Genomic DNA, 18,798 nt, shown 5'->3' with positions numbered 1-18,798 from the left:
GTTATTGTTTGTAACCATGTTAAAAGGCCAATTGATACAAGTTTACCTCTAGATTAATCCTCATATTATGCTATGTATTACATGACATTTTATGAAATAAATGTTTGTTGAATTTTAAATTGACATACCGTAAAAATGTCAAAATAGTTTTTAGTTTCGTTTAGTTACTTATGTTTTTAATTACTTTGATGTCAATGTTGAACTTTAACTGAAAACTAGTAAAAAGCTAAATTCATTAAGACAAATTAGCTACAACATGACAAATGACAAATGAAAATACTCAGAAATCTTATCAATAATGCCAAATAAGTATAATATAAAACTACATTAATTATCTGGTTATTATTTAACGGAAGCAATTAAAGGTAATCCTCGTTGGGTTAAACCACGAGAAAATGACAATGAGCAATATCCTACCTTTATCTCAATCCTTTTTCTGTAATTCAAGTTTTCCGCGGTTTGTCACTCTCCTTTAGGGTACGTTCAAACACCCTGAAGCCTAGCAATTGATGTGACACGCAATATTTTTACCGGCTGTTTGTATCTCAACCGCACTTTGCGAGTGTGTCATGCTTCGTTAAGTCGGCTCAAAGAAGAACATTTAACAGGCGTAAAAAGACTGGATATCTGATTTGCGGCACATAAATATACGGTGCCTCTTTTACCAACTTTTTGTTGAGAGTTGGGGATGAGATTCCGGCTCGTGCCTTCCATGATTGAAGTTTGGAATAAATCTGTATAATCCAGTTCTGGTTTATAAAACGTGAAGAAGTTTTTCTGACGTTATATAGGCCTATAATTGCTGAAATGGATTTTAATTTTTATAAAACTTCCAGGCGTTCAGCGAATTTTCACTTTCCACCAAAGTGTATACATTGAAAACATTAAGAAACCGTTTTGTATATTTATTTTCAAGTTGGTAAACATTTTCAACAACATTTTATCATTAAATCTAAAATTTGCCTATAACCAAAGTATGGCTTGAAGAACTTATTTTAACTTAAATTTATTTTTTTTTTCGAAAGAAAAAAAAGAACGTTTTAAGAAATGTTTCTTTGGTATAATATAAATGATAGTGTGTATGCAAAATATAAGCGCGTGGGCCTAAAATTGTCGGCACTTTGTAATAATTAAACATGTTTAGTTGGTTGGGTAATAAGAGGAACCGATTAATTTCATGCAGAATGGTTACTCATATAAATTATCTAAAATACTGCTTGCAGTCTGGTCGAGCCAAGTTATTAATTACTGGTGGGAAATAACGTGTGAATCCATGTGTAACACCGCCAAACACTCTCCAAATTCGATCAGCCTATACGTATGATCACAGAGGATGTCTGATGTAGGATTAGAGTTTCATCTGATCTGATTTTAGTAAATCTAGGACTTAAAGATGTATTGTCCCCCAAAAACATGAAAAATGAAAATTAATTAAATCAGACTTTCAATATATTGTTTTGTAGTTTTAATAAAGTTAATCACTTTCAATAAAAAAAAAACGAAAAAAAATAATGTTTTCACTTATAAAATGACAAAATAAATGGTTAAATTCAACCAAAAATCCATTGGCTGGCATCCAATTTGACTATTTTTTGCTTTAAATCACATTTTTTTCAGGTAAATAATTTTTTTTTCGATCCAATTTTTGGTCAATGTGGATAACTATTGTGTTACATTAATCTGGAATATTAAAAAAAAATGTTTAAGAATTATTTTTTTAGGGGGACAATACATCTTTAAACCTAAAAATCTATAAGCAAGCAGTCATATGTTTTTGGAAGCATCTGATCGGATTTGCTAGAATAGCTAATGTACTCTCTATCAGTTAACTATTTTCAAAACTTGAAAAGACTCCAAATAATCACGATCAAAGAGATCGACCACATCATCATCATACACATAAAAGAGGTGGTAGTCTCTAAGACTCCGTTTTGGGTTATGTTAAAAAAAAAAATGCTTTTTAACAGTGTTTATCATAAAACATACAATTCTGGAAATGTCAATTATTAAGATTCTACCGTTCCTCTGTGAAATTGTCAAGACCTTAAATGCTAACTTAGTTATACAAAATATCACCAGTTATTGCATTTACGGTATACCAGATATATGCCTATGCATAATAATAATATTATTTCTATCATTGTAAAATCAGTATAAATTATTATTGTAATTTAATTACTTACTTAATCATGTAGATCCTTCAATAACCATCCTCACCATCTCCATACATTGGCTACAGTGTATCAACAGTCGTTCTATTAAACCAGGGAGATCTCCCTGATAAAACAGTGTTTTTTATTGGCTTAGGAAGACCAGTACCAACGCTTAATAAACTAGACATTGCAATTATTGTTGTGATTTCATTCGTTAAAATATAATTTATACGGCAGTAGCGACGTTTCCGGTTGCGTTTATTGTTCTTATTCAAAACTCCGATGTTGCTTAAGCTGTTGTTAACCGTGCCGAATCAACAGGTTTTTAAATCCATCGTAATTACTGTAATTGCCCGACAAAAATCAAAGTACAGTGTGTCTCTTCAAAAGACCCCGAATTGAAAATCCGAAAGCAGACAGTGGACCATTGTGAAGGGTTATAGTTTGTGTTAACAATAGGTTCAGTTTTATGATATGATCACTTGTCCCCCGAGGTGAATGTATGATTTTGTATTAAGGCCTATCAAACTTTATGTGACAACAAAATGTGATGTGATGTCATATCACTACCATATTAAGGAATATCAATACCATGTTTGGGCACATCACACTTTTTGTCAAACTAGATTGATAGTGTAGACAGCGCTTTAGACTGTCAAACTTTGTACTCATTTTAAGTTAATCAGTTTATTTTGTTGCGGCGATTAGGCTATTTTGAACGGTGTGTTCGTTCATGCATTTATCAATCTTTTTACTCAAGATACAGAATCTCTCCTTTGGGATACCCTTACCCCTATTAAGGGGACACTTTCTTGTGAAACGAACAATGTTGCAATGTTTTAACATTGCAGTTAACTCCTATTTAGGAACACTCTCTAAAAAACTAAGATATCTAAGAGTTTTATAGATTAAGTTTTCTAGACACCCAAATTAGTGTTATTATTTTTTTTTTATCAAACCAGTTCATATAGAACGGACTTGGGCATCAATATTTAAGAAACATACCGTACAAATATTTGCTTAGGTTTTTTAAAAATCGTATATTTGACCAGGGAAGAGTAAAATACTTACTTCACTCTTTCCTGAGTTGACGAAATATTTTTTTTGGTTAAATTATGCAAATATATATAAATGTAGTATTTGGGAAATTTATTTTGAAAGATATTTAGGCCCTTAACCAATGAAACCTATATTCAAGAAATTTACAGTAAACGTTTTAAAAAAAGTTTAAGCGCGTTTAAAAACGCGTAACGAGTTATTATCAAAGAGAAGACTGTGATTCGTTTGTGACGCTTTTCTTTGATTATCTGCGAGTTTAATCAATACATCATACATCGATACATTGTGTGAAGGGTTTGATGGTGCGGTATCTCTCTGAAATTTCTAATTTGATTTATTTTGTCATCCGCATAAAAAAATATATTCGTACTATTTATAAAGTGGCAGGAACTGTAGAGAATGTCGGAAGCGGACGACCGACTCATTTCGAAAATCTGGCGTCAAAGGAAAAGTGTTATCACGCACGTAAACTAAATGTGCGGCTCATTCATCCGTGAGGTTAAACGCATAAATATCCAATCCTCAATTATCCATAAAGTATTTTTGGAAATTATGTCATTTACCTTTTTTATATATATTTATATATAACTTTATTCACAATCTCAGACTAAAAGTATACATAAAAAATAATTATATTTTTGAATATTATTAAATACAAAATTATTTGAAGTTATTATTTATTTTATTTTATTAAAACATATTTAGGCAGGATAAAATAATTCAGAAAAGAAAAGATCACAAAATTTCTGTTTTTCAATATGGTCCTGCAATGAAACAACTTTAAAAAACACAAGAAAAATAGAAAAAAATAAGACAATCAAAGTTGTGAATGGGGCTAAGCTGTAAGCAAAAAAGCTTTAGACGCAAAGCCCCTTTAAATGAATAAATTTGAAATAACTGTTTGTAAGGATCCCAGCAGAAATAGGGCCTAAACCTGTTGTTGGTTTTTGGGCTGTCCTGGTCAAAATCTTTAAGTTAATTCTTTTTAATTAATTTCTTCTAAATTCTTTTAAAAACTTTTATTTGAATGTTAATCTTTGATATCATGTTTTCTGCTTTTAATATAAGGTTTTAACTTTCATTTCTAGTATATTACTTGTAATCTTGTTCTCATACATTTTTCTTGTATAGTGTTATTGTCATTGTGTTCGACCAAAATGATTGAATGAAGTTACCACTAGACGCAACGCAATTGACTGGCCTATCACAAACGATGGTTTAGTCCAACTGTCGCGTCGTGATTGGTCAATTCGCTTGCGTTGCGTCTTACGTCCTTATGTTGCGTCTGGTGAGAGCCAATGAGATTTAGGCTACATATATTTCGCTGCGTAATGTTTGGCATACTGTTATTGTTTTTTTAATTTTTTTATTAAGCATTGAATTTATTTATTTATATTTTTATTTAATTTATCAAGAATCCCCCATTTCAATATCATTCTGGAAATAACCCACAGTAACGTGTAAGTAAACCAAACCTTTTAAATGAATAAAAAAAAACATACATAATATTTATAATGGGTTACTACATGCAGTGATTGAACGACATATCTCTCACGCAACCATTTCCCTGGAGTATCGAGTATGTGCGATACGAAATGATGATGTAATAGTTGTTGGACATATCTTGTGTATATCTCAATATATGGGGAAATGCATAGTACGCATAGGAAAAATTAATATGTCTGGTCTTGTTAATACAAAAAGAAACTACATTCTATTTACACGTGATGATCACAATAAAGAGACTTCAATTGGCCATTTTATGAAAATCCCCCAAATAAATAATTTAGGTCTATTTCAGTTTCTATTGACAACGGTACATTTTATGATACTGTAATGGTATTAAATAATGTTTATAATAAACAACAATAGGGACACGAAAGTAGGACCTTTGTCGGTAATTGCTCATGCCTTGTTTGCAAAATACGCTTCACATTATTTTCACGTAAAGCAAATGAAAATTCAGAATAGATTCTTGTAGACGTACACTTAAATTAAATACTATTTATAGTATGAGACTGGATTTAATTAGATGTGTAGACATTTATTAATATTATATAGGTCTTTGTTGAAAACAATTTTGTTTACTATTTTTCATTTCTTCATTTCATTCACGAAGTATTGCTTGTTATATTATTGTTGCTGATACGCTTTAAAAATGCCTGACTACTGTAGTAATTCCTTTATTAATTAATCTTTAAGCTTTTTTAGTCTTGTGCAACGCGACTCTACAACTCACTATGTCGGTCGGTTGGTCGGTAAACACTAACTTGAGCACGCGACTGCAGCCATTTATATGACCTTGTTATTATCAACATTTGTTTTAAGGGTGCATATAAGCTTTCTGCTCTGCGTAGCATCATCTTGTTTATGTATATGCACGACAATTAAATTCCTATAGAGGAGTGTACATTGACGAGAAAGTCAGAAGAATAAATTTATTTGGTAATATAATGGTTTTATTTTGTAATCCTGTAAAACATTATTCAGGGGAAGAGCTTTCAATGGTAAACTACAATACTTTTCACTGTATTTCCAAATCCATTAAAAATATACAAACTATTCACTCAGAAAGGAATAGTTGATAATACAGTTACGTAACAAGCCTCGGGGTCAGCGACATTTTTATTATATTACAGCATCGCTAACGCAAAGATTAGTGACAATTCAACTTTTGTACAGATTTAGAGATTATAAGGTTGATTAAGTTAACCCACCAATTACTCACATTAACTGCTTTTCCGGAACATCGTCCCCAGATTACAAAACGGGAATCTGACCCGGGTCTCACCGGGGACGACACAGGCGTCCTCACACTTAAGTACCTGTCAGGGTCTTCCGTTCTCTTTGTACTTTATTCGTACCGCACAACCCACCTTTAAAAACTGTATATAATATCAAGTGAGGAATAATCAACTAATTATACCTTGTTTTGTCGCGGTTCCGATGAATAGTTCAGTTCCCTCTAGTATCGGACGATGGCCCTACTCCCCCTCACAATTTTGCTAGTTCTTAGAATTTAATATGTACTTTTAAGGGGCCTTGTAGTGTGCATGCTATAAAGTGTGAAGTCATCGGATGTGATCTTAACAACAGTGTATGTCTGCTGTATGCAGCAATAACAGCGATACTTTGTAACGTTACCAGTTTTGTAACTTAGTTAAGTTATTATTAACAAATCAGATAGCAAAGACCACATTTAATCTTTTGAAGGAATGTAAAATGTTGCTGGATTCTTGTTTTAAAATACAAACATAATTTTGGATTTGTAATGTGGCTGTGGTCATGTTTTTAGCGAGTTAAGAGTCTGATAGCTCCTATGAATGCTTTTGCCATTTCCCCCCTGAAAATGTTTGTCCATGGTTAAACTCATATCTACATTTATTCGTCAACAGACGGTACAGTTGGACAGCCAATGAAAGAAATATAATATTGTATAAATAAAAAAAACACAATAGGGCCTACTTCATAAAGACAATAAAATTGATTGTACATTATAACAATGTGTAGGAGGTGTTGTTATGAATGTTGTTTTTAGGCCTACAGAAATTGGACACGATTCTGTGGTATACCAAATGTTATCCTTTGTGGTTCTGTGGCATTGATTGACGTCAATGAAAGAAGGCTAACCAGGGTACTGTGAATATCACAAAAAAACACAACAAATCAAGGTCTTGATCCGATGTGATAAACAAGGATAAAGGTGTAACATAAACACGTCCTTTGCTAACTTGTTACAATGAATAAGTGTACTGGACCTGATGTCCATATTATTAGACCGAATGTTGTGCAAACAACGTGGTACGTGTACGTTTTGTTTGAAAGCTCTAAAGCTTGGTTCCCACTATGACGCAACGCAAGGACGTAAACGCAACGCAAGCGTGTTGACCAATGACAAGCGACAGTCGAATAAATCCATCGCTTGTGATTGGTCAAATCCCTTACGTTGCGTTACGTCCTTGCGTTGCGTCTTGCGGGAACCAAGCATAAACGTAGTCCCTATTATGATCTAGTGATCAGGGGGACCCACTTGTTGAAAATACAATGCAAACGATAGAGCATAGGCCTATAATAGATAAACGTTGGTATATAAGTACCTGGGTACTATTCGGTTCATTTTCACAAGTATGCCGTCGATCAGGTTGATGACGCCATAGATGTTAGGATGGATTGTGCAAGAACAACAAGGCAATGGCATCTTGCGATGATGGTGACGAAGACGACCATCTGGTGACAACCAAAATGGGGTCTCCGTACATGAAGTCACCATTTTTAACCGGGACCACGTGTGGTGTTCAGTTATTTTACTAGGCCGATCACTCACTTATTGTCTTATCAAAGCAGAATCATACGTTGTGTTTAATCCTTCATATCCTTATGACCCGTAGGCCTATATAAATCCGGGGTTCATAATAAACTACTTAATTATTTCTAGACCTCTACCTACATTACCATACGAATTATACGACTAAATGAACAGATCACGCCATATGAACTTTTAATCTGAATTGCAGAATTAGACTAAAACGGCACATACTGTCACTTTACAGTAGTCACAGATGTAGCAAAATTGTAGTGCAATATCCATTTTTAAATTAACTTTGTGAAGACTAAACCCAAACCATGATAACGGAAGACCGCTATGTATACGATAGGTCGCTGGTTCGAATCTCAACACAGACACTGACAAATAAATTCAGACGTCTACACTATCAAACTAGTGTCCAAGGCAAATATGGTAGTAATATGACATCATCATGTCCATATATGGACATATCACATATTTTTGTCACATAGATATTGCGGTAAACCTAAAGTGTTCCTCGACATTGGTAGGCCAATACCATTCAGTATAGGCTTCGTCAAGTGTTAGGACTAAGTTTAATAAATAATTTACAGTGGATTCTGAGATGAGGAGTTGGAGACTCGTCCTACCATTATGATAGCTATCAATTAATTTTTCCCCACGTGGAATAGTGGCACTAGTTATTGATATGCAGTGGCGTAACTTAGAGGCCTGAGGCCCCTGATTTGGGAACCCTAAGTGGCCCTCCAACGCTGGAGGCCTCGGGCGTTTTTAGCCTTTTTCGACATATTTTATTGCCTGTTTCCTCTGGGTACTGCAAGGGACCCCATAAGCTCCTGCGTTTAGTAGCAAGTGAGCGCTCATAGTCGTTACGCCACTGTTGATATGTCATACACAAATAATTGGAGAAAAGTAACAATTGCAATCTACTATTCCCTCCCTGCAAAAAAAAAAAACATGTTCAGGTTCATTTAAAAATCGACGGATATCCGGTATACTGCGACCTAGTAATTATCGAGTGGGGAATGAATCCGGAATAGATCAATGGATCACTATCGGAACAAAATGTAATCGGCACTATTGTTAAAATCTCCTTCCGAATGCTATACCATCTGGTTACCACGCGGTATATCATGACGTCTAACGGGAATTTTGTTTTAATACCGTGGATTTAAAACATAAAGTTAAACGATTTTGTAGGCGTGAGAATTGATAAACATCAAGACGGCAGGTTAATGAAATAAACAAGAAATTTAAATAAGGACGTTAAATAAGATACTTCAAGGAAAAGTATACGCATGTTTTGTATTTTATATTCAATTGAATGGGTTTGGAACAAATAGTAGACTTCTATCTTAATTTTACCACAGATGTCGAAGGAGGTGATGTGCTCGGGGTGAAAATTGACCTCTCTAAATCAATCCTTTTTTAAGCCCAGTAGGTATACCACCATCACGGTATATATTCACTTTTTAAACATTAGAAAACAAGGCCATATACATGGCTGCAGTCGCAAATTTGAGTTAGTGTTTACCGACTAACCGACCGACCGACATAGTGAAATGTAAAGTCGCGTTTGCACGCGACTAAAAATACATTCAAAGGAAATGGCTCATCGTTCTCTAGATGGCGCAATAAGGCAAACGAGGTTGAGTCGTCTGCACCGTTTAACCTAATTGTGCTGTTTCTGTAACGTAAAGCTTGATTCCCACTAGGACGCAACGCAAGAACGTAGACGCAACAACGCAAGCAAGTTGACCAATGACAAGCGACATAGCGAATGTTTCATCGCTTGTGATTGATCAACTCATTACGTTACGTTATGTCCTTCTGTTGCGTCTCTAGTGAGAACCAAGTAAAACTAACCCAGTTCTACTGCTTCTTCTTGACAGGAGCTGCTAACACTAACTTCCCCAAACCAGAATTTGTTTACTGTGGTACGGTACCTCATTTTCTCTAGGGTAAAACTAATTTTAATCAGCCTCTTTTTAGGCCCTATGACATATGGTAATGATAATTTAAAAATATAATATCAGGCAAGGAGAATTGTGGAAAATTAGTAAAATTTCAACTCATTACGACATAAGGACTATAAACCGTACTGTACAGTGTACACATCAGGCTCATGTGTACTTTAAATAACCTAGTACACCTTTAGAAACGAATAGGGGGTTACCCCAGTGTACTCTAGTATACACAAATAACTCATCATAACTCATCATGTTTAGGGTCACCCTCTCTGTAAATAAGGTTAAATAAAAAAAAAATAAATAAAAAACGCTTCGTTTTATTAAGTACTCTAAATATATACCCAATACGGAATTTTTACCAATAGTTATTTATTACTTAAACATTATCTTAAACAACTTTATGTTTTATTCTTGAATGTAAAATATTTTGTTGATATATCACACATTTACATTTTAGCTCGTCAAAGTGTAACATTTCCTTCGTTATAAATAAATACATAAAAACAATCACTTTTAGATCAGTGGCAACACACTTAATAGGTGGTGCAGTCGAACTTGGAAACTTAAGCTACACACAATTAAAAACATTATATAACCAAACAAATCAAATCACTGATTTAAATTTAACTCACACAGAACTAGACTTTCAATAATAAAAATTCACTGATTGATTAGTAATGCCTTAACTTGAACAAGACATCTAAATTAACAACAATATAAAATACAGTATAATTAATAAGCAACAATGCAAATTAAATCTGTTTTGTTATTTTGTACCCTCACGTAAAGTCGACTGAACTGAAAACATGTAACCAATCAGATTTCAGAGCACAAAGATAAGTTAAGCAAAGTTTATCCACCATCCAGGTACGTGCAACGAAAGATGTCACGTGGACTTCGCTCCGCTTGGGTGAGCATAGTAGCAGTGTTTTAGATTTTGCAGTACCTAGCCTTGCTTGGCCTAGGCCTAACATTCAATTATATTATATTGCATATCAACATAATGACTGTTCTAATATCATCCTTAGAAGTGAAAGATATTCGTTTTCCGACATCTCTTGAAGGTCATGGATCAGACGCAATGGTAAAGATGTTTACAAGTCACCCTACTTTTGCTAGCCTCTAGCCTTGCTTGCTAAATGCTACTGCTGGCTGACTGAACTGAGCCTCACCTTCTTTCTTAAAAGAATAGGCCTCTAGCCTAATTTAGATAGGCCTAGGCTAGTAGAGGCCTATTAATAGTAGTAGTACAGTAATTAATTGTATTGCCGCCAGACCTAATATATGCCTATATATCACATAATAATTTCCCCTTTAGCTTATTTAATGGAATGAATATGAATGTGTTTGCATTGCATTGTATTGTTAGTCTGTATGTATAATGTAGGCCTATTATAGTGTCATATTAAATTGATATTTTATTATATTATATTTTTTATAAATTTAATGCACTTTTCAATTGTATGGCCCACTATACAACCCCCCGGTGCGTCATGGGTGCGTCATTTACAAATAATTATTAACGCAGGGGTGCATCAAAATTATCTTAAATGGTACGTCACATTAAATGAACAATGGTGTGTCAATGTCCGTCACTTTACCACCCACCATATCATGAACAACATGGTAAATTGAGCTTAAAAATGGGTGCGTCATGGTTACTTAAAGGTAAGTCACTTTTTTGACGCAGGGGTGCGTCATGGTATTCATAAGGTACATCGGACAAATGACGCACCTCTTCCGGTGGTCATATAGTGGGTCATACAATTAACAAGTGCTTACAGTAAATTCCTATTTGAAAGTATTGTTTCTCAGCATACAGACCCAGATTATTCCTGTGCATATGTGATAATTGGAACGAATGTGAATGACGGATTAACTGGACATGGACCAACATTTACTTGTGGAAGAGGAACTGAAGTTAGTAAGTACAATTATATAGTCTTAAGCTCTGTCTACACTATCAAACTTTATGTGTCAAAAACATTTTGTGTCAAACAATGCTTTAAGCTCTGTCTACACTATTAAACTTTATGTGACAAAAAATGTGATGTGCCCATATATAGACATAATGATGTCATATTTGGAAATATCACAACCATATTTGGGCACATCACACTTTTTTGTCAAACTAGTTTGATAGTATACACAGAGCTTTAGATGTTGCCATATAAATCTGGACAATCCATTGTCATGCTTTCCTTAAGTGATGCCTACCTTAAGTGAAAAAAAGGAGGCAAAGAGGAGTACTTGTATAGGCTGCCTGCTCTCATAGTTTTTATGTGTGAGTCATTTTTATGTATTATTTATTACTCTTTTTTAAAATGTCGATTTACTTCTACTCTTTCTAACACTCACATAGATCTGTAGAAATGTGCAAATTTGAATAAACATGAATTTCTTTATTGCAGTATGCCAGGCAGTGAAGGCACTGGTACCATTTGTTGTTGGTAAAGATTTCAACAAGATTGTTGCAGATTTTGGAAGTTTCTGGAGAACCTTAACTAGTGAATCTCAATTAAGATGGGTTGAGTACAATTAAGATGTTTACTGTATACTAATGTGAGGGTGCAATTAGTTGATTAGTTGAGCAATAATATCGTGACGATAAAACGATTTTATTGTTCATTTGGATTTTAAAAAATATTATTTTTATCAAAGACAGCATAAATGGTTATTCTATAGTTCTAGAATAAAAACATGTCGAATTTCTTTTGTTGCATGTAAGAAAAATGTTTGTTTATCTATTTATCGTCGACCGTTATCATAGTATAAACAGCCTCTCTCCTCTCTAACTCATCAGCAATATACTGGAAGTATTAAAAATTACCTAATTTTATTTCTGATTTTTTTAGATAGGTCCAGAAAAGGGAGTGATACACTTAGCTTGTGCTGCGATTCTCAATGCAATATGGGATCTCTATGCCAAACGAGAAAAAAAGGTAAGCTTATCATTACAGAGTGGAGTTGGTTGGTGGTTATGATGCTTGGCCACCAATCCAAGGGTCTTGGGTTCAAGTCCTGTCAGTGTAATGTCTAATGACAATTACAACTCCACTCCCAAAGACTTGTATTAATACTTTGTTTATGTAGAGTATCTTTGTGTATATGTTTGTCTTGTGAACAGGATTGCTACCTTTAAGAAGGATAGTGAATGAATTTGCTTATGGTTATCCTTGGCAATTTGTCTAAGTATATATAAACAAAAATTAAAATATTTTAATTGATAATGTTTAATTGATACTAAAAATACAAAAAGCGCCTTCATTTGTAGTTGGATGAGATGGGACCCACAAGATACATGTTTTTCCTATTTTATGGTTTTCATACAATTTACGTGGCACCAAATGCTTATAAACCGTGGTAATAGATTAATCATGATGTAATTCCTTGATGGTTAACAATGAAGTCTAAGTAAAAGCTAAACTAAGTTTTTTTTTTTTTTTTTTAAATTCAGCCTTTATGGAAACTTCTAACAGACATGGTAAGTACCTTTATTACATCTGTTTGTCCTTTATGTTAAATATTCACTTTATTTTATTATAACCCACTTTATTAACTTTACTAAACATTCTAATAAAAAAGGTCATGTTGCTTAAGGTCTGTCTACACTATCAAACTAGTTTGACAAAAAAAGTGTGGTGTGCCCAAATATGGAAGTGATATGACATCGTTATGTCCATATAAGGGCACATCACATTTTTTGTCACATAAAGTTTGATAGTGTAGAGAGAGCTTAATTCATGCATAGTTTACCTGTTTACCTGTATAAATATATATATATGGGTATTTCTCCTTCCTTAAAAAGTAATAAAATATTTAACCGTCTGCCAAAACACTGGTTTTGTCATATTATAAATATTCATATTTTAAATATTTAAATTAAAATATTCAAATAATTGTGAATATTATAAAAATATTTTGTTTAAATATTGTTTCTAGACACCTGAACAACTTGTTTCCTGTGTAGATTTTCGTTATATGTAAGTTATTATTTGGACATCATTTTTAGAGTTCACAATGTTTTGGAAAATGAACATTATTAGTATTCCTTGTTTAACAAATATAAGCTACAAACTTTGTACTATATTGTACTATTATTATACTACCTATTACCAATAGGGAGATTTTCTGTTACGTTTAGTGGTGTAACGGCTATGATCGCTCACTGGCTAAACCCAGGGGCCCTGGAGCTTATGGGGCCCCTGAGCAGTGCCCAGAGAAAAAAACAACATTAAAATATGTCGAAAAATGCCCGAGGCCTCCAGCGTTGGAGGGTTAGGGTTCCTCATCCAGGGGCCCGAAGCCCTCTGAGTTACGCCACTGGTTACGTTATGTTAATTCATTGTGCTATGTGGTCCAGTAAATTTGGAACGGCTTTCTTACAAGATTCCTCAACACAGTATAGCTACTTAATGATTCATAATTATACTAATTTAGAACTGATGTTGTAACAAAAGAAGAAGCAACTGAAATACTGCAACAGCAGCAATCAACAAAGCTGAAAAGAGGTAACAAGTTTATAGTTATCCTCATTTCACAATTTGTTGCTATCCTTTTTTTATTTACAAATTTCAGTGTAATTCAAATATTTTATATACATTTATTTTTGTATAGAAAAGTATGTATGTGAGAATGGTTACCCAGCATACACAACCTCCACTGCTTGGCTAGGTTACTCAGATGAAACACTAAGAGAAGTAAGCAATAATCTATCCTATTCATCCTATCCTATTCATCCTATCCTATTCATCCTATCTTATTCATCCTATCCTATTCATCCTACAAATATCCTATTCATCCTTACTAATTAAATGTTTGAGTTGTTTGAATTGATCCAAAGAGTCTATAATCATTCATCTGTCTCTACAAGGTTTATTGCAGATAGCAATTGAATACTATTTCAAGCTTTCTGCGATAAACCTTATGAAAAAGTACAGTTTCCCCAAAAATTGCATTGAGCCTTGAAAATTTACTTAGCTTAAGTGAAACTTATTTTTAAAAAGCTACCTTGTTTTGCAGAAATGTAGAAAAGCTCTATCAGAAGGTTGGACAAGATTCAAAATGAAAATAGGAGCAAATTTGGAAGATGACAAAAGAAGAGCAACAATTATGCGTGAAGAAATTGGATGGCAGAATGCACTTGTAAATGTTGTAGAAATTCTATAATTAGTAGTATTAGTATTTAATGTAGTATAAGCAAGTGTTCTTTCAAACTAGAGACCATCAGAAGTATAAACATAGACATGATTGTATGTATAAGCCATCGTTGCTGCCATTGGATTCCGTGTTATTTTTTGGTTGATTGCATTTAAAAATCAAAACAATTTTTTTTTATATTTATACTGTGATGTGGGCTATTTTTTAAAGAACATTTTCCAGTAAAATTGTTTCTCATTCTACCCTTCACAACAACATTATGTCCGAAATGTCCATCCAAATACTGCCAGTGCTTGTTTACAATAATATTTATTCTGGTCCTCAAGCTTAACTGGAAACTGAGGAAATTCAAATTAGTTCTTTAACATGCACTATATGTACACAGGACCAACAGCTTTACATCCCATCCGAAGGACATGGTAATGAGAGTAGAGCATCTTGCCTAAGGATGCAATCAGTATGGTACAGATAGGCTCAAACTCATACCTATGCTAGTCCAATATTATTACACTCTCTCCGACACCCAAGTTATTATTAGGTATATGAAAAGTATCAACAGCGCAGAATTTTATAGATTAATTTAAATGTTTTTTTTTCACATTTCAGATGATGGACTGTAACCAAAGGTGGGATGTTCCTGATGCCATTTCTTGGATGAAAGAACTTGCTCAGTTTAAGCCACTCTGGATTGAGGAGCCTACGTCTCCAGATGACATACTTGGGCATGCGACTATTGCAAAGGTAAATTTAACATTTAAAAATATGTGTTATTAAATTAATCAAATTTGGAAAGCAGGCATCTGTGATCCTAGTTTAAATATAAATGTGATAAAAGTAAGTAAATCTATATATTTTTAAGATAATGTCTTTAGTATTTTGTGGCCTGGCTTGTTGAATTACATTTCAAAAAGTGGGAAAAACATTCCTTGTGTTAAGCTGGATCATTCAAATGAGAAGGAAATGTATTTAAGAAAATGTAAATTGTTTTGACAACTAACATCGATATGCCCCAATAACATCTGGTTGTCACTGTCTAGGCCTTAAATCCTTTTGGCATTGGAGTTGCCACTGGTGAGATGTGTCAGAATAGAGTGATCTTTAAGCAGATGTTACAAGCTGGTTCCTTACAATTCCTGCAAATTGATAGCTGTCGTGTTGGCAGTGTCAATGAACTCATTGCAATACTTTTGATGGCTAAAAAGTTTGACAGTAAGAACAGTTTTTTTTTGTTTTGTTTTGTTTTTCATTTGATGATACATAGTTTAAGTTTAATGGGATGCATGTGAATTGTACTTGTTCCTTTAAAACTCTCTGCCAGTTTATTTTATAAAGTTGTAATAATAATGTTGTAGTTTGATATTTGTTTTAACTGCAGAAAAATTTTGTGAATAGAATAGAATTCCTTAAAACAAATAATAGGGATCTAGGACTCAAAATGATCATCTATTATCGCAAGCTGTCATCATCTCACTAAATTTTGATAGAGATTTTGAAAAAAGCGTACATCTGTAATTAACAGAATCCAACCTAGAATCTACAAAATTGTGTACAATGACTGACAACATAGCTCCTAGTTTGTCAGAAATTGACCTTTAATTGAGTTTTTTACACATTTTTATAGTAATGTTTCCATAGTTGATTGATTACTTATCAAGATGTGTATTATTTTGTGGTGATACTGTCCTAATGCTTCTAATACCATAGAGGAATTTAAGTCCTACAGTACATGCTAAAGCTCAGTATACACTATCAAACTCTATGTGACAAAATGATGATGATGATGTCATATCACAACCATATTTAAGCACATCACTACACTAGTTTAGCATATCACTGCCATATTTGGGCACATAATACTTTTTTGTCAAACTAGTTTGATAGTGTAGACAGAGCTTAATACATTGTTTTCATTTTCTTGTAGTCCCTGTTTGTCCTCATGCTGGCGGTGTCCTACTTTGTGAGCTTGTTCACCACATCAGTATGTTTGACTTCTGTTGTGTTTCAGGAACGATGGAGAATAGGTGAATTTCTACCGTTTCATATAATTTTGAAACTTATTCCATTGACACAACATGCTTTATTATAATAATTGAAATAGAACTCAAACTTATAAGTAACATATTTGTTACATTTTTTAACCTGCAAGTCATAAAAAATCAATAGATTTAAAAGTCTTGTAGAACCAGTTTAAAAAAAGTTGCTTGCCCAAGATTGACCTCATGGATGAGGAATGTTTTATAGTTTATAAACAATAAAAGATTTTTGATTTGTTTTACTATTTTAGAGTCATAGAATTTGTTGAACATCTACGTGACAAATTTGTTTATCCAGTGAAAATGAAAGGAACAAACTATTTACCACCTAAGGTAAGTTTTTAATATCCACAACTGGTATTTGTTTGTACGAAAAAATAAAACTAGAATGATATTAGTTTAAATACCGCCATTAAGATCTATTTAAACAGGACACAGAATCCAAACAGTCAACTAATAAGTTTTATATATGATAAATATAAAACAATATTTCAAACTGTATTTACTTCAGGAATTTTCAGAATCATAATGGTTTTCCTCACTTTTTTTCAAGTTTGATATATTGTATTAAGGATACAAAATATTGATAATAGGTAATTTTGGCTCTGTTGACTGGTAAAGGTTGATTGACAGTTTTGTTTGAAGTTTAAAAACGTTTTTAGTTCATGTATGCAGTAGTAAATACATTTGTTTCATGGTTTCATTTATATCATAAAAGATTTAAAGCCAGGAATTAAAAAAAATTAATTTACAAATACATTACACACGAGGTGAATTTGTATTATACAGTAGTAGCACTATTAACACTTTGTTTTCATCTAAAAGATTTTCAATCATGATTTCATTTCAACTTATTAAATGCTAGTGTTAAATGCGGTGTTAGACATTGCGCGTCTCACCTGTGTTCATCATTCTGTGTGTTTTTGAGCTGTGTGTAAAAGTTTTGTTTATCTCCAAATGATTTCATCTAACCACTAAGAAACTAGCCTTGGTGCACTGTATCTAAAATCATAGACAAGATACAGTGCATCATAAATGTTTAACCTTAAATAAATTCCATTGTCACAAACTGTCACATATTTTGTAGACATAGTACCAAGAATCATTACATCAAGAATTGCTGTCCCATGTGTCAAACCGCACAGCAGTTTAGGTTCTAGATGTTAATTAAGCTTTTGGCACACATGGCGTGTCATACCTATACTAGAGCTGGAATCACAAAAAATCACCAACTTTATGGTGGCGCTATATAAAATCCATGTTTGTATTAGATAATGTTTAATAAAACTAACATTTTGTTTGAAATTGTAGGAGCCTGGTTACTCTTCAGAATTTTATGGTTGGCGCTATATAAAAACCACAATGTTTGTATTAGTTAATGTTTAATAAAACTAACATTTTGTTTGAAATTGTAGGAGCCTGGTTACTCTTCAGAATTTTATGGTTGGCGCTATATAAAAACCACAATGTTTGTATTAGTTAATGTTTAATAAAACTAACATTTTGTTTGAAATTGTAGGAGCCTGGGTACTCTTCAGAACTTACAGCTAAGTGTATAGAAGAATATGAATATCCTAATGGCAAGATTTGGGCCGAGTTATTTCAGTCAGGAAAATTTAAACTTTAAGTTGTTTGTAGTTGAAAAAAGTCAATCAATTTTGGCATTTTAGAATCAAGAGAATAGTAATTGGCAGTGTTTAAAGAAGTGAAATTGAGGAATAGACATATAAATGTAAATTTTTAAAGGAACACTACTGAGAGAGAAATACAATATTTAAATAATAATTATAATTAATTATTCTTCTACAGTAATACAATATTTTAATGTTATATTTGATTAAATTTATTTTTTTAATTTATCAAAATCAAAGACCGGTTTCAAGTCTAGGTTACAACTACCTTTTAAGTTGCATAATTCTAAAACAGTTACAGTTTTTATTATTAGTATAGTAGGCCTTTGACTCTTTTAAATAGCACATTAATTTGAAGAATGGAAAAAGATCATTATTTTATTACAATATATAAAAATACAGTATACATTGGATTATTGAAGTATAATACATACATTAAAATATGCTAACAAAATGATTTATGACTTAATGTTTTTTGGTATTTTA

The 18,798-nt window shown here is 32.9% G+C and overlaps 1 protein-coding gene across 2 annotated transcripts; it reads left to right on the top strand.

Moving 5' to 3' along the window:
• The first annotated feature begins 10,411 nt into the window (after positions 1-10,411).
• Positions 10,412-18,760, top strand: LOC144845094 (mitochondrial enolase superfamily member 1-like). Of its 2 annotated transcripts, XM_078702239.1 has the most exons (14): positions 10,412-10,572; positions 11,304-11,412; positions 11,900-12,015; positions 12,344-12,430; positions 12,946-12,972; positions 13,431-13,471; positions 13,929-13,999; positions 14,106-14,188; positions 14,511-14,633; positions 15,255-15,389; positions 15,686-15,857; positions 16,570-16,669; positions 16,933-17,014; positions 18,201-18,760. In XM_078702239.1, the coding sequence occupies exons 1-14, from the start codon at positions 10,492-10,494 to the stop codon at positions 18,306-18,308; spliced, it is 1,335 nt and encodes a 444-aa protein (XP_078558365.1). In that variant the 5' UTR covers positions 10,412-10,491; the 3' UTR covers positions 18,309-18,760. The 2 variants fall into 2 exon arrangements, with proteins under 2 accessions (XP_078558365.1, XP_078558366.1); XM_078702240.1 differs by lacking the exons at positions 10,412-10,572; positions 11,304-11,412 and having other exon boundaries at positions 11,973-12,015; positions 12,348-12,430.
• Positions 18,761-18,798: the final 38 nt, after the last annotated feature.

Source organism: Antedon bifida, chromosome 6, assembly GCF_963402885.1.
Source record: "Antedon bifida chromosome 6, ecAntBifi1.1, whole genome shotgun sequence".
NCBI classification, from domain to species: Eukaryota; Metazoa; Echinodermata; class Crinoidea; order Comatulida; family Antedonidae; genus Antedon; species Antedon bifida.
Note: the sequence above shows the minus strand (reverse complement) of the source record. Positions and strands in the feature narration are given on the sequence as shown.